This window comes from Clinocottus analis, unplaced genomic scaffold (genome assembly GCF_023055335.1).
Source record: "Clinocottus analis isolate CAN_PGR_092001 unplaced genomic scaffold, fCliAna1.0.p SCAF_16, whole genome shotgun sequence".
NCBI classification, from domain to species: domain Eukaryota; kingdom Metazoa; phylum Chordata; class Actinopteri; order Perciformes; family Cottidae; genus Clinocottus; species Clinocottus analis.
The window spans coordinates 15,393,639-15,412,826 of record NW_027175887.1 but is presented as its reverse complement, the minus strand read 5'-3'; the positions used below and the strand labels follow the sequence as shown (position 1 = coordinate 15,412,826).

The 19,188-nt window shown below is 49.7% G+C and overlaps 2 protein-coding genes across 6 annotated transcripts in view; one reads left to right on the top strand and one right to left on the bottom strand.

The window, feature by feature from the left end:
• The first annotated feature begins 1,627 nt into the window (after nt 1-1,627).
• On the top strand, nt 1,628-5,616 carry gosr2 (golgi SNAP receptor complex member 2). Its single transcript, XM_068578184.1, has 6 exons — nt 1,628-1,838; nt 2,054-2,118; nt 2,533-2,641; nt 3,109-3,241; nt 3,492-3,632; nt 4,339-5,616. Exons 1-6 carry the CDS (start codon nt 1,810-1,812, stop codon nt 4,498-4,500), a joined length of 639 nt encoding a protein of 212 aa, XP_068434285.1. The 5' UTR covers nt 1,628-1,809; the 3' UTR covers nt 4,501-5,616.
• Nucleotides 5,331-19,188, bottom strand: part of gpatch8 (G patch domain containing 8) — a 26,391-nt gene continuing 12,533 nt past the window's right edge. For 2 of the 5 annotated variants that reach the window (XM_068578182.1, XM_068578183.1), the window contains 6 exons: nt 15,084-15,125; nt 12,730-12,797; nt 11,183-11,269; nt 10,918-11,061; nt 10,680-10,810; nt 5,331-10,521 (listed from right to left, as the gene is read on the bottom strand). In XM_068578182.1, the coding sequence (XP_068434283.1) occupies nt 6,600-10,521; nt 10,680-10,810; nt 10,918-11,061; nt 11,183-11,269; nt 12,730-12,756 (4,311 nt within the window). In that variant the 5' untranslated portion in view covers nt 12,757-12,797; nt 15,084-15,125 and the 3' untranslated portion in view covers nt 5,331-6,599. Of the gene's footprint in view, nt 10,522-10,679; nt 10,811-10,917; nt 11,062-11,182; nt 11,270-12,729; nt 12,798-15,083; nt 17,088-19,188 lie in introns of all 5 variants that reach the window. The other 3 variants (XM_068578179.1, XM_068578180.1, XM_068578181.1) reach the window with 2 other exon arrangements.

Genomic DNA, 19,188 nt, shown 5'->3' with positions numbered 1-19,188 from the left:
AGACAGAGAGAACCCCACGACCTTGGGAGAGAGACAGAGAGGTAAATGTGCCTCATGTACTGTTTGGAATTGAAGGGGGAGGCCTTGTTTCTCCCTTTTTTTTTCTTCCTCTCTCGGGTAAAAGCCGTGCACATCCAGCCGCTGCCCTGGGGACGTGTTATGACAACCGAAAACGGTGAAGTGCGAGAGCAAGAAGTGGCATGAACAGACCTCAAGGTTTTCTGACGTGTGGGGTTGGGTGAAAAGGACCTCTGTTGAGAAGTGTCTAGCCTGAAGATACAATCATCAACTCAAGCACCGTCAGGCAGCCAAGGAAAACTGTCTGGGGCCGAGACTTGTGATCCCTGCGCTGGATGAGGTAAACAAACACAGCCACCACTGGCGAACGGGAGCTCGTGACAGCTCGCTGCACTAATCAGGTTAAAAGGACGCTTGGATGTGTGCTCCTCACTCCTGGTTCGATGGAGGGTTGGAAGGTGATTGAGGTTTTTTTTGTGACAATGCCAGGCAATGCCCCCCGGGATGCTTTTCTTCTCCACTAAATCACCAAAGAACTATCGGGGATTTTTTTTTTTTTTCACAGCTTATTCTGGGAAATCCAATCTCGCCACTTTCACACAGCACTCGCATCTTCGCAAAAAAACAAACCCTCAGACATCCGCCCCACATGCAGTGACTTATTGAGAAGTTTGATATCATTAGTTTTGGTGTCTCTGGCCTCCAGGCAAGGAGGGAAGCCTCCAGATGGACAGGCAGGAATATTCTGACACCTATCTGTGGAAGGAAAAGAAAAAGAGGATTGTCTTATTAGACCTGAATCAGGGGGAGCTGACAAAAGCTGGCCCCGGGACATGTTTCACAGAGTCTTTCCTGTCACATGTCTACATGTCAACAGATTATGCTATATGCTCTCACAGTCTGTCTTGGGTTGGAGGGGGAAAGGATCTCTGCTATCACACCTGTCAGCTCCGCATTAGAGAATATCAAATATAATGGAAAACATAGCCCGCGGCCTGGATTTAAATGTGGGAAGTTTACCATCAATTGAACAAACCTGGTTGAAATGTTGACTCGTCCACACACTGAGGTGAGTGGCTCCCTGTTGCTGTGTCCACGGTGTACAGAGCAAAACGTTAAGTCGCTTTGGATGAATAAAAGAGACCCCTAAATGTAATGTAATGTGTCGTAGTGAGCCACCAGACCTGGATTTTGTATTCAGTGTCCTGGTTCACCTGACTGGTATAAAACCAAGAAGCACAATTCATCAAGTTAAATACACAATGTGTTTTGGGATTTGTTTTTTTATTCAGTAGTGTTTCTTACGTATTTTTAAACCAGTCAAAGACTGTTAATTTACAGAAATAAACAAATATCACACAATTGAAGTGAAAGGAGGGTATTTACTAACTAACTGTGGTACAAACGACAGCGAACAAACACTTTAACTATCTTTGGTTTGAAAAAATGTTTTAAAAAATAGCCTAAATTTCAGTATCTAAAATTCAAGACAGAGTGAGCACTCCTCATTTACTCCTCTCTCTCTCTCTCTCTCTCTCTCTCTCTCTCTCTCTCTCTCTCTCTCTCTCTCTCTCTCTCTCTCTCTCTCTCTCTCTCTCTCCCTCGCTCTCTTTTAGGTGACGTAGCGCAACTTCCGCTTCTCTACTTCCGTACACAAGCTGATGACGTGTACAGTCCACTCCACGACCGTTAGCTGGCTAGCCAGCTAGCTTGAGCCACCTGTCAGATTAAGGGCGTGAGAAGTAACGTGTCAACGCAATTAAAAGTGGAGAAGTCGACCAACCGGAGAAGATGGAGACTCTTTACCACCAGACGAATAAGTGAGTGCGTTTATATAGTTATGAGAACCGTTAACACCCTCAGCTGGGCTAGCTGTAGCGCGCTAATATTAGCATTATTGCTCATTTAACTCTCTACACCAGCAGCTGGTGGAGGTTTATAAGTGTTTGTCTGACTGTGTGTGTGCGTGTGTGTGTGTGTGTTGGCATCAATCCACTAACGGTGTGTTTTTTTTAAATGTATTATCCTGTATTAGGCAAATCCAGGAGGTGCAGTCGTACATGGGAGATCTGGAGAAGACGAACCGTGAGTCGGTGCACTGTGAGTAGACACGTGATCTAAACTCTGTCAGTGTGTGTGTGATGTGTTTCTGCACGTCTGTTCGGTGGTGACAGAAGAGGAAGAGGGGAACTAGTGGGTTTGTTTTGTGTGCTGGCTGCCCGCTCAATCAGCTCAGGGCCCGGCTGGTGCCAGGACAGGAAGGGGCAGGGATGGGTGCAGTGGCAGCAAACTGGGAGGGCTTCTTCTAGATAATGGTGGGAGCCGGGCGGTAGACACCCCTGCTTCTCCTCCTCCTCCTCATCCTTCCCTTCCCACATTGTGATGTCAGCATGTGTTTGAACCCAGCGAAGGATGCAGCGTGCTAAAGTCTATGCACCATGTAATACATTTAACAAGGACACACACATGCACTTGAGTTACCCCAAATTAAATGTCCTTTTCTCGTTATTCAAGTGTTAGAGAATGAGCTGCAGGCCCGGACCGACCAGATCTTCAACCAATTAGAACGACTGGAGATCCTGGCCAGCAAGGAACCACCGAACCGCCGCCAGAACGCCAAATTGTGAGTCTTTTTGAGCGAGTCGGTTGACCTCATGACCCCCGAAGCCGTGTCTGACGAAAGGCGAGAGGGGGTTAGGGTGTTAGGAGAGGAGACGAGCAGGCCCGTCCTGCCCCGTGGCTCTGTGAAAACATTTGCTCAGCGGCCCCGTCATCGCCGGCATTCCTGCCGCATCGGGCAAAGACTCGTCTCGGAGCCGGGTAAACAGGCCCGGGGGGACAGCGGGCGCCCCGTCCCACATCAGTCCTCTGATCTTAGTCGGCTCTCGTCGGGGTCTGAGTGAAGCCAAGGAGAGACGCTTCATTCCAACTGCATGAGATGTGAGCGGAAAGAAATGTTCTCATCAGCCAACACAATTAGGAAGTGTTAGATGGATGTGGCGCAGTGTTGCGTTGTCATGAAAGATGTCTAGCAGGTGACTGGCAGAATGTTTGAGGGGTGAATCTATCGTTTCCTTTGCGTTCCCTCAGACGAGTGGACCAGCTGAAGTACGACGTCCAACACCTTCGGACCGCTCTGCAGAACTTCCAGCACCGGCGCTACGCCAGAGAGGCCCAGGACCGAGAGAGGGAGGAACTCATGAGCCGGACCTTCACGACCAACGTACGTCAACCTTTCGTAATATTGCCGCACCAGAGCTCAAGTTATGTGTTTGCTCTTTATTAGTTATGAATCCAACATTCAGAGGTCCAAGTCTTCTGATTTAAAAAAAGAGGGTTTGGTCAAATGCGATAGGGCTCCGTGAACTTTGACTCTGAGTTGCCACGCTGGCTGGTTTATCGAGATAGAAATGTCTCAAGTTGAACAATGCGGAATAAAAATATGTAATTAAACGTTTGTTCTTGCCCAATAGGACGCCGATACCTCCATCCCCATAGATGAGACCCTGCAGTTAAACTCCAACTTGCACAACGCGCACAGAGGCATGGACGACCTCCTGGGCAGCGGCAGCAGCATCCTCAACGGTCTCCGAGATCAGAGATCGACACTGAAGGTGTGTGATTTAATGCAAGACCCTCAAATGAAAAATATCCACGTAGAGAGCAGAGCAACTTTTTTTTAGAGATTAAAGAACCGGTATTAAAGGTGGTGCTGTCACAGCATCAGATTCTCCCGCCACAAATAACAATATTATCGTGATATCTATAGACCTGACCGCAGTCAAATTCATCTTTTACTTTGTCAATTGTGAGTTTTGTCTTGTTTTTTCTGGCAAATTAGTCGCCCTCAAGTCGTAGGGATGTTGAGAGAAGCTGTAACAATAATAGTACAAAATAATGATTCAAAAGCTCATATGTGTGTAATTATCATTTATTCTTATCGTCAATAAGAGCCTCACAGCACCGCTAACAGAAGGGTTCACTCCCTGGATAGTTGCGGGTTAAATTGCACGTTCCCTGACCCGTTTTTTTGGCGTTGACGTGGATCACAATAGTCTTATTGTTGCTCAACTGGAGGGTGAGTCCTGGTTTCCAGGGAGGATGATGGTCTTCCTGGTTTCGCTCCAGGCCTCCTCTTATCAGGGTGCGTCTGTGTCGTCTAGCCGTGAGAACGCCTCTGACGGAGCGGCGCGTCAGGAGGGCGTTGGCCGCGCAAACGTTTCCCAAAATCCACCAAATCAGTCAGTAATTACAATGCGTTCACGTGAAGCCAAGAACAATCCTCTAACGTGTGATTTTCCCCCCCTCCGCTCTGCACAGGGGACCCACAAGAAGATGCTGGACGTGGCCAACATGCTGGGCCTGTCCAACACGGTGATGAGACTGATAGAAAAGCGAGCCACGCAGGATAAGTTGATCATGGTCGGCGGCATGCTGGCCACCTGCGTCCTCATGTTCCTGGTGGTTCGATACCTGGGCTGAACCCGCCGTCCAGCCACAGCGGCTGCCGAGATCAGTCGTGGACATTTCTGCAGCGCGGCATCCCTCATGATATGAAAAGTGGCAGTTTTTTTTGTTTTTTTTAAACATCATATTTGGGAGTTTTAGAAATCGTGCCATTCATAGTTCTGTTTAACACCATTTAAATTATTTGGGGCACCTTTTTGCAAAATGGTAGCGTTCCATGATCCTCATAAGTCAGTATTTTATTCCACTTGAAGCTATGACAGAGCAGTGAACTTTGATATCAGGACTCTGCTCTCCTCCAGATCACTGCCACAGATCCAGAATCTAATCAAAACCACTCTGAGGCTGTAAATCACTCTCAACTGTTTCTAAAAAACAACTTCACTGAGCTTCAATCTCAGCTTTTTCCTCCAGAGACCAGCTGTTTGTTTTCTATCTGAATCTTTGTCATTCTGCCTCGTTTTGTCATAGAAATACTCACAATGCTTCATGTTTCTTTACACCTTAACTCAACATTTTTCCGTAGAATAGTTTGTTTTATTCGTTACGATGTATAATTTCTAAATAATCTCTTGGATTTAAGCTTCCGTCTGGTCTCACTCTGTGACTTAATTATTGATAGAATAAAAACAAGTTTCATTTCCTCTGTTGTGATCAAAGTTAAGACTGAGGGTTGTCACAGCCGCTGTTGTGCTAATTTCCTGCTTTCACAAGTGTATTCAAGCTAACCAGGGCGCCATCTAGGGGTTAATCTTTGTCACTGTCCTCCAGATGGAGCTTCTTCATGCTTGTGAGTCTTGTTAACGTATAAATGTGAGGAACCCGACATATTACAGAAAAACACATGAACTCAATATTTTATTTTCTGAAACAGTAAGTCCTTAGAAAATACAGAGTTGCTACTGTTTGAACAGATCACTATCCTTCGCCTCTTAGCCCGTCTTCAGCGGGCTAATTTATAAACAAACGTGATAAAATACGTACACTTGACCGTCTCCCATCCATCTCGTCTTTCTGCTTTTTTTTTTTTACATTTTTTTCCAATACCAAAAACCTCTAGCATGTTAATCAGTTAATCTACAGCAGGTTTATTTACAAAATTACACAAAAGCAACAAAAAAAAAACAAAAACACAGCTCTTCTTCAGAAGAGCATTTTTGGAAAATAATTTAAAAACAGAAAAATACAATTATTGCAGTATTCTACAATCTTATTGTTACATGATGCAAACGCACCATCTCCATGTACAGATTTTCAGTGCAATTTTATTCAGGTGCACCCTCTCGCCACGGGGGAACGTGAACATGTCCCAGCATCGGGACGTTTCCTCACACAGACGTCACATTTCCCGCCCACGAACCAGAGAGTTCTTATGTCATACCCATTTTCATATGGTCATCATTGGTGGGATTCTTCACATTACACACTGATATATGTACAAGTTACTGCATTACAAATTATGAGACCAAGGAGCCAATAGAGAGCAAGTAGTCATATGAAAACAAACGATATCAGTAAGTATAAGTACGCCTCTCTGACGGTTACATCACAGAGTCGAAGCTGTTCGCCGATCACGTACTTCCCCCTCTCGCGTCATGATTTCGGCTTACAGCTTCAGCCGTTACGTCTCTTTGGCTGCCGAAACGAGAAAAAACTGAATGCTTTGTACGTGGAAAACGAGCAAAAGAAACCTCCAGTGGTTTGTCTGATTCATCGTTGAATCAGGAACGGGTGTTATTCATATTATCATTATTATACCTCAAGCTGGAATTGAAGCTAAAGTCTCAAGGAAGTCTTTTTAACTCTACCCCCTTCCGGTTTAGCATTTTGGGACAAAACATGAAAAAGGAAGAAAAAAACTCTCACGAGCCTGAAGAAAATGTTAACGTCCCAACACAGGCAGCACCACTTTGTGGCTACAACTTCTGCGCCGCGTTGTCCGGTAAAAAGGGGTAGTTCACCGACAGCTTCCTGTCTCGCTGCCCGCACGCCGCTGCAAAGACTTCTTCACCTTTTACATCCGTGAACCGAGCCGGTTCAGGTGGAGTCTTTCTTCCAGTGAGGTTTGGGGGGGGGTCGCCGTGACTGAGAACTCCTTCACTTGTGTCGCAAACTCAAGAGCCGTGGTTGGGCGGGTGCTGGAGGTCCTGCCCTGAGAAGATTGGGTGGAGCAGCGGGTGGAGCTGCAGCGCCGCCGCCGCGGCAGCCTGCGAGGGACGCTGCGCGAAAAGCGTGGGGTAGAGGCCGTGCGGGACGTGGTGGAGCGCTAAGGGAGTGTGGTGAAGTGCGGACGCCGGGATGATGTGTATCGGCTGACCGGAGAGGAAGGCCGTGTGGTGGGCGGGGATCAGCCCGGCGTGTCCCAGCGAGTGCTGCAAAGAGTGGCCCAGCGAGTGGCCCAGGGTGTGGCCCAGGGAGTGGCCCATGTGAGACAAGGAGATGGGGGTGAGGTGGTGCTGGGGAATGTGGTGTACCTGGGCCAGCTGGGCGTGTGCGGGGTGTTGGTGGTGGGCGTGCGCCGGGTGCAGGCCCATGGCCGCGGCGGCGGCGGCGTGGTGCTGCAGGATGGCGTGCTGCACCGTGGCGAGCGACGTGCCGGAGGGCATGGATATGGTGGGTTGCTGGATGTGGATCTGCTGCATGGCTTGAGGGTGGGGCGCCTGGGCCATGTTGGCGGCTGCAGCGGCGGCGGCTGCCTGGGCTGCGGCGGCGGCCGCGGCCGAGGGGAACGTCTTGACCTGCTTGGCCATGAGCTGCTGCTGGATGTGCTGCTGCGCCGCCTGCTGCAGCTTGCCGTACTTCTCCATCTCCTCCGGCGTGAACGTGATGGGCTGGCTCTCCAGAGGCGCCAGTCCGTCCTCCTCCGCCTCCATGCAGTCCTCCTCCAGGTTGGGCGGCGGGTAAGCCGGGTAGGCGTGCATCGGCTGCTGCATTTCGGTCATGAGGGAGTCCATCATGGGGATTTGAGAGGGGTCCTGTCCCGGTTCTCCTTGGTACTGGGGCATTGCCATGGAGGGGTCCTGTTCAAACAACGGCTGGGGCTCTTGGAGCAGCTGGACTTCTGGAGTGGGCAGGGGCGTCTCCTCCTGCACCACCAACGTGATCTGTGGGGCCTCTTCCACCTTCTGGACCAGGACCAGTGGCGCTGGGGGTGGCGGTGGTGGGGGGAACTCCCTGATGGGCTCCACCAGGATCACCTCGGGCTCAGAGCACTTTCCAACCCCCAACTTCTCGCTCTCCACCGGTCTGGTGAGAGGAAACATCGGCTTCTTCCCGGCCTGCAGCTTACCGAAAAGCGGCAGCATGGCTTTGCTTCCCAGGGTCGGCGGTAGCTTGGGACCAAAGTATCCCTGTGGCGGGTCCTTGATCTTAATCCCAGATTTTGCTCCCGCGGTAGAATCGTCAGAGCTTTTCTTAGACTGAACCTTCTCCAGCAGCTGGCGTGCGGTGAGGCTGTTTTTCTGCTCGCCTGCATCTCGCGAGCCCCCGAGCCTCAGAGACTGCGAGCCGGACGAATGGGCGTTGCGGTTGAGGCCTCGCGACGAGGACGAACGCGGCGACTGGGAGCGGTAGATGCAGGAGCGGTTGAAGTCCCTGCGCTGCGCGTCGGCGTCGGCCCGAGCCCTCGGGGCCCGCCGGCGAGACGACCCTTTGGTGGAGCTGGAGGAGCGGCTGGCGGAGCTGTGGCTGCGGCTGTAGCTGCGCCTCCAGGATCTGGCGCTGGTGCTGCGGCTCCAGCTGCTGGAGCTCCTCGAGCTGCTGCGGTGGTGGTGCTGCTGCCGCCGGTGCCGCTTCCTGCGGCTGTAGCTGCGCGAACGCGAGCGCGAGTCTTCCGAGGACGAGGAGGACGACTGGCGCCTCCTGGACCGCCTCCGGCCTCGGCTGCCCCTCCGCTCGTACTCTGAGTCCGACGATCGCTTGGAGTGCCTCCGCCGGCGGCCCTCCTTGCTGTAGTCGCTGTAGCTGTCCGAGTAGCTCCGGCTGCGGTGGCTGTAGGCGCTGCTGCCCGCCGAGGAGCGCTCGGAGCTGCTGGAGTCCGAGTGGCTGCGGGAGGGCTGGCCCCGGTGGCGCTGGCGGCTGCTGCCCCGCCTCTCCCCGCGCCTCGAGGAGCGGCTGCAGGACCGCCGCGACTCCTCGCTGTGGTGGCGCCGTTGCTCCCGGGGGCTCGACCTGTGGTGCCGCGAGCGCTGAGTATTGGAGCCGCCTTCCTCCTCGCTGTCGCTGCTGGGAGGTCGACCGGGGCCGGGGCTCTTCTGGGCCGAGGTGGAGCAGGAGGCGCTTTGAGGTGCGCCGGAGTCCGTCTTTTGCCGCTTGGGGGCGCCGCGCTCCTCCGAGTTGACCTTGTCGGCGCCCTTTCCGGCTCCTCCTTCCTCCGCTCCAGACTTGCAAGGCACTTCCTTCGCGGCGCGTTTCCTCTTCCCCGACTCGACTCCTGCGTTTCCCGTGGCCCCTCCCCCTCCAGGTGTCAGCGTAACAGAGGAGGCGACGGCTTTGTCTTCCGACTTTGGTTTTTCCTTCTCCTTCTCGCCCACCGCCTCCTCGTCTTGATCCGGCGCCTTGTTCTTGCTCTTCTTCCGTTTGTGTTTCTTCTTCTTTTTGGGCTTCTCCTGCGTCGCCTCCGTCTCGCCCTCCACGTCCTCTTTCGCTTCCTTGTCTTTTCCTTTGCGCTTCGAGCGCTTTGCAGACTTCTTATGCTTCTTCTTTTTCTTCTTCTTCTTGGCACCGCCGGTCGCAAGCTTTTGCTCCTCACCGTCCGGTTGGCCGGGCTCGCCCGCCATCACCGGCTTGTCTTTGTCAGCGCTGGTGCCGGGTTTACTCGTCTTATCTCCTTCAGCGGGCGCGGCGGCCGACTCTTTCCTCTTGTCATCAGATTCTTCACAAGGCTTTGAAGACTTCGCCGCTTTCCCGCCACGCACTCCTTTGTTGCGGGACAGCTTGAAGTCAAAGTAGAGGGGATTACAGCTGTAGGACAGGGACGGCTGGGCTTTGGTGAATTCGAGGAGCTCAGAGGGCCACTGCAGGGTCGTGCTCTCGTCTTTACTCAGCACTGGGAAGAAGGGACCCGTGGGGATTTTAGGACCCGAGTTGGATTCAGGAGTATCCTGCGCGCTCTCTGCTTTCTGTTTCGGGGAAGCCGGGACAACGGCGGCTGCATCTGCTTCTACGACGGCGACCTCCTCCGTCTTTACTTTCGGCGACGGAGGAGCCGGCTCGGGGTCCGGGGATGACGTGACATCATCTTCTTCTTCTTTTTCAGTCTTGCACTCTGTGACGTCTGGCTCCGTCTGTTCAGGAATATCTTCATCCTTCTTCTCCTTTTCCTCCTCCTCCTCCTCCTCGTTGTCGCCATCCTCCTCTTCCTCCTGCACCATCTCCTCGTCTTCGTCAGCTTTGATCAGACACTGATCGGTGGCCTTCATAAAAAGCAGAAACTGGAAGCGAGGCTTCACCCTGCAGTGAGCCGGGGGTATGTAGTGATAGTACTCGGGCTCCTGTCCGGCATAGCCTTCCTCCTTTTTCATCATCATCTTCAGTTTGTTGAGAGTGGAGGCTAAAGAGGCGCTGTCGTCAGGCGGCTGCACCTCCTCCTCCGCTGCCCCAACAGCGGCCTCTCCTCCGTCAACTCCTCCTGATCCGTCCTCCTTCGGGCTGTTTGTGCTGCTCCCGGACGTCTCCTCTTGCCCCGCGGCCTTCTCGCCCTCCTGGCCCTCCTCTTCCTCCATAGCCTCCTCTCCGTGATCCGCGAACGCCGCGGCGACCGTCTCCAGCTTCACAGGGGCCTTCTTGGCGAAAGAGAAGGACACGCTGACTTTGGACGCCCCGCTCGAGGTCGGGGAGGTGGCGCTGCTTTTCCCCAGGGAGAAGCTGATGGTCGGACTCGGCTTCGGGGACTCGGCTTCGCTTATGTCCGCGAAGGATCCTTCCAGGACGCAGTCCGTTAAGGCCGCGTTCTCCGGCGTCAGGTCGCCGTCTTCGGACTTCTCGCCGTCCACGGCCACCGTGGTCGGTTTGAACATGGGCCCGCTTCCCGGAGTGCTGAAACACAAACGCATGATGATGATGAGACGTTGCAGAAAGGGTTTTCCAACTGAAAGAAGCAGTTTTAGAGAGAATGATCTACAATTATTGTGCTACAACTTCAGATATGTTTTGATGTCCGGCCAGCAGAGGGCAGTCCGGGATCACATTCTCACCGGTCCTGTTGTTTCCTCTGCTCCGCCAGCTCGTGCAGCCGGCGCAGCATCTTTTCGTGCTTCTTCCCACCTTTCCGGGTCCGGGACGAGACATTACGAGCGAACTCTCTCTGCTTGAGCTCTTTGAGCCGCTGCAATTACGTGAAAGATGCGGGAGAAACAAAAGCCCCATCAGGATCTCTTCTCTCACAGGAAAAAAAACAAACAGAGGAGGGCGAAAATTGATATTCAGAAGTACCTGCTTGTGAGCGTGGTCGTAAGAGTTGATGTGGTTGTCGAACTCCTGGTGTTTGGTGTACTGTTTGTCACATAGCTCACAGTAGAAATTGGCTCTCAGGTCTTCCAGAGCCTTTGCAATGGCTTTCTCCTTTTCCACCTGGTCCTGTTGTTGACAGGGAATACAAAGTGTTTGAAAATGACACTTTTTAGACGCACCACAGCAGCCTTTTAACGAGTGTGTGTGACAGAAACCAACACCAACATTCAGAACGACACACACATACCTTGTATTTTTGCCGCAGTTCTTCTGTGTCCTCCTTCTCCACTTCGAGCACTCTTCTCTTTTCTGTGGCGTCCTCTGCATAGTCCAGCTTAAAAAAAAAAAAAAGACACAACAGTTACACTCCTGGATCAAAGCGAGCAGTCCAGTTTCATCTTATATTCCATTCATGGTTTTATTAAACTGTGTGGACAGGCTCAGCCGTTGACCCCTACGGGCTTTCAGGGGCTGTGATTGGTCCGTTTTGGGTTTTCTTTCCTAAATGTCAGATTGCTTAAGTCACAACTGAAGTCCTATTGGTCAGTTGGCTGCATCAAAACGAGTCCTTCTGCAAAACCGCATCAATGCAAAAGTGTAGGGAGAACACAGGGCACGTGATTTACACAACGGATATTCACACTGCGGCAGACCAACAAAAAAAAAAAACATGATGGATTGTGGGAGCGCGTCAACAGAGAAGCATTCCTCCACTATCCTCCTTTAAAGACGGATGAATGATACTCAGCAGAAGGTCAAACGGGAATTTACGGCAGGGACCGGCATTCCAGGAACGTCTGCGCTGCGCAGCCGGCAGATTGAAAGCATCTTCATGTCCACTGAGGCAGCGAGCGTTACTTCATCATATGATAATTCATGTTTGATGGGTTGTCTATATCTATAGGGTGTTTCTTTTGGGGGAGGGAGGGGTCGAGGTCACGGCAGTCGAGATCTTTAACGGACATCTTGACAAACCGCCGTGCAGCAGTGAAACTTCCCCCCCCTCGGTGGAGATGAGGGACGCAACCCGTACCGTGAATCTTTCTCGTACGGAGAGATTAACATTTGGCACCCATAAATTCATTTCAGGCCGGCGCTTCTTCTGGTGAAGCGCGATCGATCATTTCAGAAGAAAAAAACGCTTCTGGCTGCCGAGCTTTGACGCGACTCCGGCTGAAACTCTCGTGCCCGGTGCGCCGCCAGCTCAGTTATGGGTTTCCTTTCATGGATTTAAAAGCGCCCAATAATTCTTCCAGAGACGAGTTTGGAGCGCCAGCCCCGAGGGGTCGATGATCGATGGGTTTGCGTTAGCACATGTTCTTCATTTCAAATACCTCGCAGCACACAGATAAAAGCATGAAGGGGAATCAAGTGGCCCCATCTAGAGCCGGTGATTGGTTTGATCTGAGCTGTTGTAGGAACATGGTGGCCGTATGTGAACATAAACAGCTCATTCTAAAAAAGGTATTATACGTTTTTTTTAATTTAATTATATATATATTTTAAGCCGATTATACACATAAGAAAACAAACTTATTAATATGATATTCCATTTCTACTCATGTATTCCAATTTCTTTGGTTCAATAATGGGGAAAAAAAGAGGCTAAAAAGGCGCTGAAGGCGGCCGGTTGGGAAATGTTTACATGTCGCCCGACCCTGCTGGACACTGATGATGTTTAGCAGCAACCAGGACATTTAAAATATGCCCTGATGCTTCTACTACGTCCTCATTAATGAAGAAGTATGTAGTAATTTGTGATTTTGGGCGAGGCTTAATAAAGTGAATTCTTACCTCCATCTCCATCCGTCCCATTCCCATGACATCATATTTGAGGGTGATGGGCACAGGGTCGGTGCGTCCTGAGGGAAAAGAGACAGAGAGAGGGGGGCCAGGTGAGTTTTCTGAGGCGGGGACGGGGACGGCCAGCTCGGAGACACAGCCTGCTTTTTCTTTTTTTTTTTTTTAAGAGCATAGGGTGCTGGGGTTAGAGATTTATTTTTTTTTGCCTTTGAAGTGCAGAGAGACCAGAAAGCTACAGTGAACCAAACACCAGCCATTCTCACAGCTTACTGCAGCCACCGAGCAGAGACCGACATACCGGGCTGCCGATTTGCATTTTTTTTGTTTTGGAAAGTAGCCACAACTACGAGGGCAACAGAGACGGTTAAAGAAACAAAACCGTCAGCTCGATCTTGATTACGTCGCCGCTCGGCGTGTCGCCGCCCCTCCTCCTCCTCCTCCTCCTCCTCCTCTTCCTCCGCCCGTTTCACTGCTGCAGTCCTGTTGGACCAGTATGCCAAATTTATCAAGGACGCTACAGCTCGAGGGGCTGCGTGTGGTGCGCGTGTGTGTGTGTGTGTGTGTGTGTGTGTGTGTACAGGGAGTTGCAACAGGCCGGGCAGCTGCTGCCGCTGCTCACTGAGCACCACTGCGACACCCTCCATGAGGGGAACACAGCCTCCCAATATTATCTGAGGCGTATTGCACCATCTCTTTCTGACCTTTGCACCCTTTCAACTTGTCCTGAGGACCAACCCCCTCCCCCCCCCCCCACCTTATTTAAATTACATTACGTAAGCTGTGAAAAGAGCTGGATCGGAAGGAAATTAACTGTAGGAAAATAAACAAACCGAAGACAACCAAAAAAAACAAAACAGAATGAAACATTAAAGATATAAAATATATATATCAAAAAAAGAAATCAAAACTACTTTGGAGATCGACACAGAATTGCTTAATCCACTCATAAAAAAAAAAAAAATCAGCCAAACAAAGCAGAGAGAAAGACAGTAAAAAATTAAAAAAGGACACAAGCACTGAACTACAGCAGAGTGACGTCACAGGCCAGGTATCGCCGTGGTGACAGTGCAAGGGATGGGGGATACTTACCTGGTGAAACATGGGGAGGGGAGGGGGAGAATGAGGGGGAGGACAGACAGACAGGTAGACAGGGGGGAGGAGGAGGGCGGGGTCTCAAAACAAGAGGCATAAAAAATAATTTGGACTAGTTCTGCTGCTCCTGTTGCCAGCCAGCCAATAATCAATCTTACTGATTATCAATTATGTTTGGTTTCAGTTTTTTTTTTTCTTCCCACATATTCAAGTTTTTGTATGAATTATTATTGTTTGTATACCATTGGGCATATGGAATAACAACAAGCATTGGGCTTGCAAAATATACAAATCGAAGTTTAACTGCTGTGGTTTTAGACTCAAAATGAAAGTTTTCTCTTTTAGAAAGAAAAAACAGAACTCTAATAATACGAAAAAGTAATACTCAACATGTATAATGTATTAAATATAAATGCATTTTCATTAAACTACGAATTTATCACTTCCTGACACGGAGGAAAGTGCGAATATCAATCAATTCCAATATCTGTGTCGTTTCACGAGTAATTTAGTCACCACAGCCCAATGACATATTCATTGTGAAATCATAAATGCATGGGCATTGTAACATATACCGGCCTAGCTGGACCCTCAGCCCCACTGCAGTGTCCGTCAGCTGGAAAACGCTTATTTTCATGATTGCACAATTGTTTTTCGGCCGTATTTCCACTAGGATTGTGTGACGTCTAGATCACGAGACGCTCTGCTTGTGGACGTGTGTGTGTGTGTGTGTGTGTTGTTCACGCTCTTTGCCCAACAGCGATAGAGAAGTGAACCCCCCCCCTCTAAAAAGTAAAGAGGCATTGGGTCTGTTAGCCAGCCACTGCAGTGGTCTGTCTGAGCGGAGTCACAAGCCAGGCCCAGAATTAAAGATTAATGAACAATTACAGTCATCCCAAAACTATCACCAATCTTTAAACACAGTGACAATACTTCCACATTACCCATTCCAGTGGAAAAGAAAGGGACCAGACAAAAACAATGTGCATCTAAATCACAAGGTGTGAATCACAAGGTTTTAAAAAAAATAAAAAAAACACAAAAAAAACTGAAAACAAACAAAATGACAATGTTCTAAGAGTAATACATATGCATGATAATATACAAGCAGCAGAATGGAGGACTAGTACAGAGAGAATTGAAAGCCTATGTAGCATTGGTGCTCTGATGAGAGGAGAAAAAACAAACAAAAATGGGACGAAATTAAAACGAAAATAAAACAATTCAATTGGGGGGGATAAAATAACATTTACCACTAAGTTTACCATCAGCACAACATGGGCAGGATCAAATCGCTGTAAAAAAGAAACACCAATTGGTTAAGCAGGAAGATTGAGGCACATAGAGAAGGGAGGGTGGGGTTTGGGGTGTGGTTTAGGGGGTTTAATACCAGAGGGGCTTCAGTGTGACACCCCCACCCTCCCCTTCATCCCTTCACTCAGGGCTAGGTGCTTACAGGGTGCTCTCTCACCACTCTCCCCCGACCGCTCGTCCCCGTCCCCTAAGCCTGGCGTCTCGAAAAAAAAAACACTTTTTTTTCACCGTCACCGAGCAGAAAGGTGAAGGGAAGAAGGAAAGTGTGTCTTCTAAAGTCATAAATTAAAAGTAACATCTACTTTTGGAGCGTCTGTGACAAGGAAAGTGTCTTTTTTTGTATGTATTTTTTCAAACGTGTCCAAAATCACTCCCTCTTCACTGTACAGAGGAATTATATAGTGAGTTCGCCATTTTGTTTGCTGCCCCGAATGTGGAGTGAGAATTATTATTATTACACCTTATAGTGGACTCAAAGTACCCCATAATGTATGACCGATGGTCACGAAACCAAGCACTACGTCCCATCATGCATTGCGCCGAAGGAAAAAATGGCAGACGGACGAGAGGAGAGAGAATCACCACACAAACACCCGCAAAAGATTTAGTAAAATACCCCGGCAGCGTAAACCACTTTACGACTTTTCACAATAAAAGCTCTCAGAGCGTTTTAGCTAAAAACGAGCGACTCGACAAAATGGCTAACGATACGTATTCATCACAAACATGCATGTATTTAGTATGCAAAACGAGGAGTGTCCGATGGCGTTTCTGCTGGTGAGCTCACTATATAGTCCTCAGAACCACGAGGCGGTGGGCAGGGAGTGAACGAGTGAATGATTTCGGACACGGCTATGGGAAGACCACCATTCCCCCCGCCCCCTTTTGAGCTTTTTATTTTTGCCCCGCGGGACGCTCGTCGGCCCAGTTCCTCGCTCTCTTACGGCCACGGCGAGCTTGTTTTTTGGGGATGTGCGGTGAACACATGACACACATAAAAAAATGTACCTGAGGAAAGAGCCAGCAAGGCTTTGAGCAGTGCTTAGAGTGAGGGAAGGAGGGGGGGGGGGGGTCTGCATCGCTATGCGGCAGCGTTTTTTTTTAAAATTTTTTACCGAAGTCCACTTTGAAAAATGTGAACTATGCACCCGTCTGGAGGGGTTTCATTTCACTCCATCACGTGGAAGTACATTCAGTGTGTTACTCCCTCCAACACTGCTTAAAGCCCCATGTGAGAGTGGCGGTTTGAGGCAGGAGTGCAACCTCTGGGACAAACATGCTGTGCAGGAGGGGCAAAGAAAAAGAGGGGAAGAGGGGGGGGGGACCATGGGGACAGAGACATTCGGGGGTGGAGAAGGGTGGCGAGATTTTCCCTGTAAGTTGACTCTATGGCCCGGTCAGTAACAGACACACACACACACACGTCTCAGTCCCACATGACGACCACACACATACACACAAGTTTCACAGGTTTGGAGGTAGAAACAGGCAAACAAGCAGAGGAGGAAGAGAGGGAGGGACTTGTCTACTCTGCAAGCCATTCAAAGACTGAGCCGTGGTTACAGCCAATCAGATACCCGACAGCAGCAACGGAAACTCAAAAGGAGGAAAAAAATAAAATACGCGGAGACGATGATTCTAAAAAAAATAAAAAAAAGGGGTGTGTGATGGAATCATGGCTTCCTAAATCTACCGTGATTTCAAATGGATTTTTGTTTCTTTGTTCAAATCGAAAAGCACTTCATAGTCTTTGTGCAGATTGAAATAAAGGTTTAGTGATTATGAAGCAAAGAGGAGGAAGCTGACAGAGGCCATTAGCCTACGGTACACTGTAAAAGGGGGTGTTACATTGAGGTCAACTGCAGAGTGGGAGAAAGAAAACACACCCACACACACACACACACACACATACTGACATACAGAGGGGATCCAACAAACCTTACCTAAAAAGGGGCAAAAGGACAAAAGAAGAATAAGAACAAAGTCAATACAGTGAAAAACTTAAAAAAGGGGTCACAATGCTTTCACTTCAAAAATGTCAAAAAAATAAAAAAAAACCTTCTCTTCTTGCAAGAAGGACAGGAAAGGAGAGGAAGATTACAACGATTATCCAGCAAACTTCAACGTGTTGTGTTGCCTACTCCTGAGCGCGTTAAGCAAATTAAGAGCGGAGACAGTGGGCCGTTAATTCCTACAAAACAACTGGACACACTTTTGCCGCAGTCTCATCTGCCCACAAAGCAGGAAGCTTACGTAACCGCACATCAGTGGTGCCAGCGGCGAAGAACAAGAGCACAGTCAGCCAGCAACTCGCTCTCTCCTCCACACAAGGCACACGTCCTTAGCGCGTCAAATGAATCGCTATTCGGCCGGTTTCGAAGGCCAAGATGGAAATATTACAACGCCACACGCTGTAACAAATCACAAACGTGCTTGTTACCCCCCCCCCACTCCTCCTGCTGCTGCCCAGAGTGAAGCGGCGTCCCGCTCCGCTCTGGTCGCTGGCCATCGTCAGGCCGAGAATACCTACGAGACGACAACAACCGGGAGGCCGAGGCCATATATGCGCATGAGAGAGAGGTGCCAGGGCACCCAGGGGAGCAGCTCAACGGCTCACCGAGAGGCGCGATAAACCTTTAATATACTTTAATATATCAAGACTCTTCAAATCAGACAGTGTGGAGAGCAGATATAAACAAAAAGACACGTTATTTACTGCAAAAGCCTGCCGGTTGGACTGTTTCCCCACTGAGGGGAATACATCGAGTACCACCCTGAGGCGTTAAAACAGAGGAAATGGGATGGATTTATTCTTCCTCATCTACTCTTTTGGTCAGTACACAACATTGTTTTAGTACCACCGCAGTCATCTGATGAAGTCTCAGCTCGATAAACCACGAGTCAAGCACACATGTGAGGAGTTCGCAGACAGTTTTCTGTCTCTCTGTCTGCACAGACAACTGCAATCTCATTACCCTGACCCCCTCCACACATGAGGATGACATGGACATTTCAGTAATCTAACTATGCTGCCTGCAAATTGAATCAAGCAGCACAACGTTGGATATCTTGTGTCTTTAGATTGGCCGTCTTTTTAAGCAACTCACTCGCTTTGCTAGCTCTGCATCGACCCCACGATATGTTCACGCGTCAGGCTTGTAACTGGGCTCAAAGTTTGGGGCGTGCGCTTGAAACGTGTTTCTCGTTAAAATGACTGACGCTGAGCATGCTGCAGCTGGGTGTGCGGGGAGAGTTGCACTTAAGTGGATGAAAACGACAGCGTGAGCGTTATAGGAATGAAAGATCTGAGGTTAAAATGGTACAAGCCGAGAGGATAGAAGAAGAAAAACTCTGCGGAGGAGGAAAGACAAAATGCCAGAAATGATGCGCGAAAAAAAAAAAGCTCTAATCTGAGCAAACTGCAAGGACACACTGGCCTGCCAGTGATGGCATCACTCACGGACAATGCTATTCATCAGCCTCTGCGGAAAGAGTGCAGGGAAGGGGTGAGGCTACGAAGAGGGAGATAGAAAAGTAAGGAGGAAAGAGAGAATAAAGATGAGGGAGACAGGAAGAGGCTCGGTGGACACATGCCAGGCTCTGCACCACTGCCTCCGAGCCAATGAGCCCACGAGCACAGCGGGGTTGAGCTAATGAGGTGCTGGCGTTAGCCAAGACCGACCCACACACACACACACACACACACACACACACACACACACACACACACACACACACACACACACACACACACACACACACACACACACACACTCTCGGCTCTGTTCAGTCCCGCAGCGAGTCAATATCCACCGGGCCATCGGACTACAGAGGTCTTCAGAAAGTACACCTCTTTCTCGTTGAAAGCCTTCTACATCTTATGGAGTTAATTCTACGTGCAGAGCTTACGAAGCACTTTCCTCTCCACCCCAAAGAGACGGCAATCCTTGATCTTAAAATAATAATAAAAAGAAGGATAAAAGCTTCCTTCTGCACAGATAATATTAATAGATTAGAGTGACACAGACCAGAGAGATTTGGACT

Bases quoted from the DNA above. Each gene is read 5' to 3' on its own strand.
- gosr2 (XM_068578184.1), top strand. From the start codon at position 1,810: ATGGAGACTCTTTACCACCAGACGAATAA. The intron at 1,839-2,053 runs GTGAGTGCGTTT...ATCCTGTATTAG, and splicing joins CTTTACCACCAGACGAATAA to GCAAATCCAGGAGGTGCAGT. The intron at 2,642-3,108 runs GTGAGTCTTTTT...GCGTTCCCTCAG, and splicing joins CGCCGCCAGAACGCCAAATT to ACGAGTGGACCAGCTGAAGT.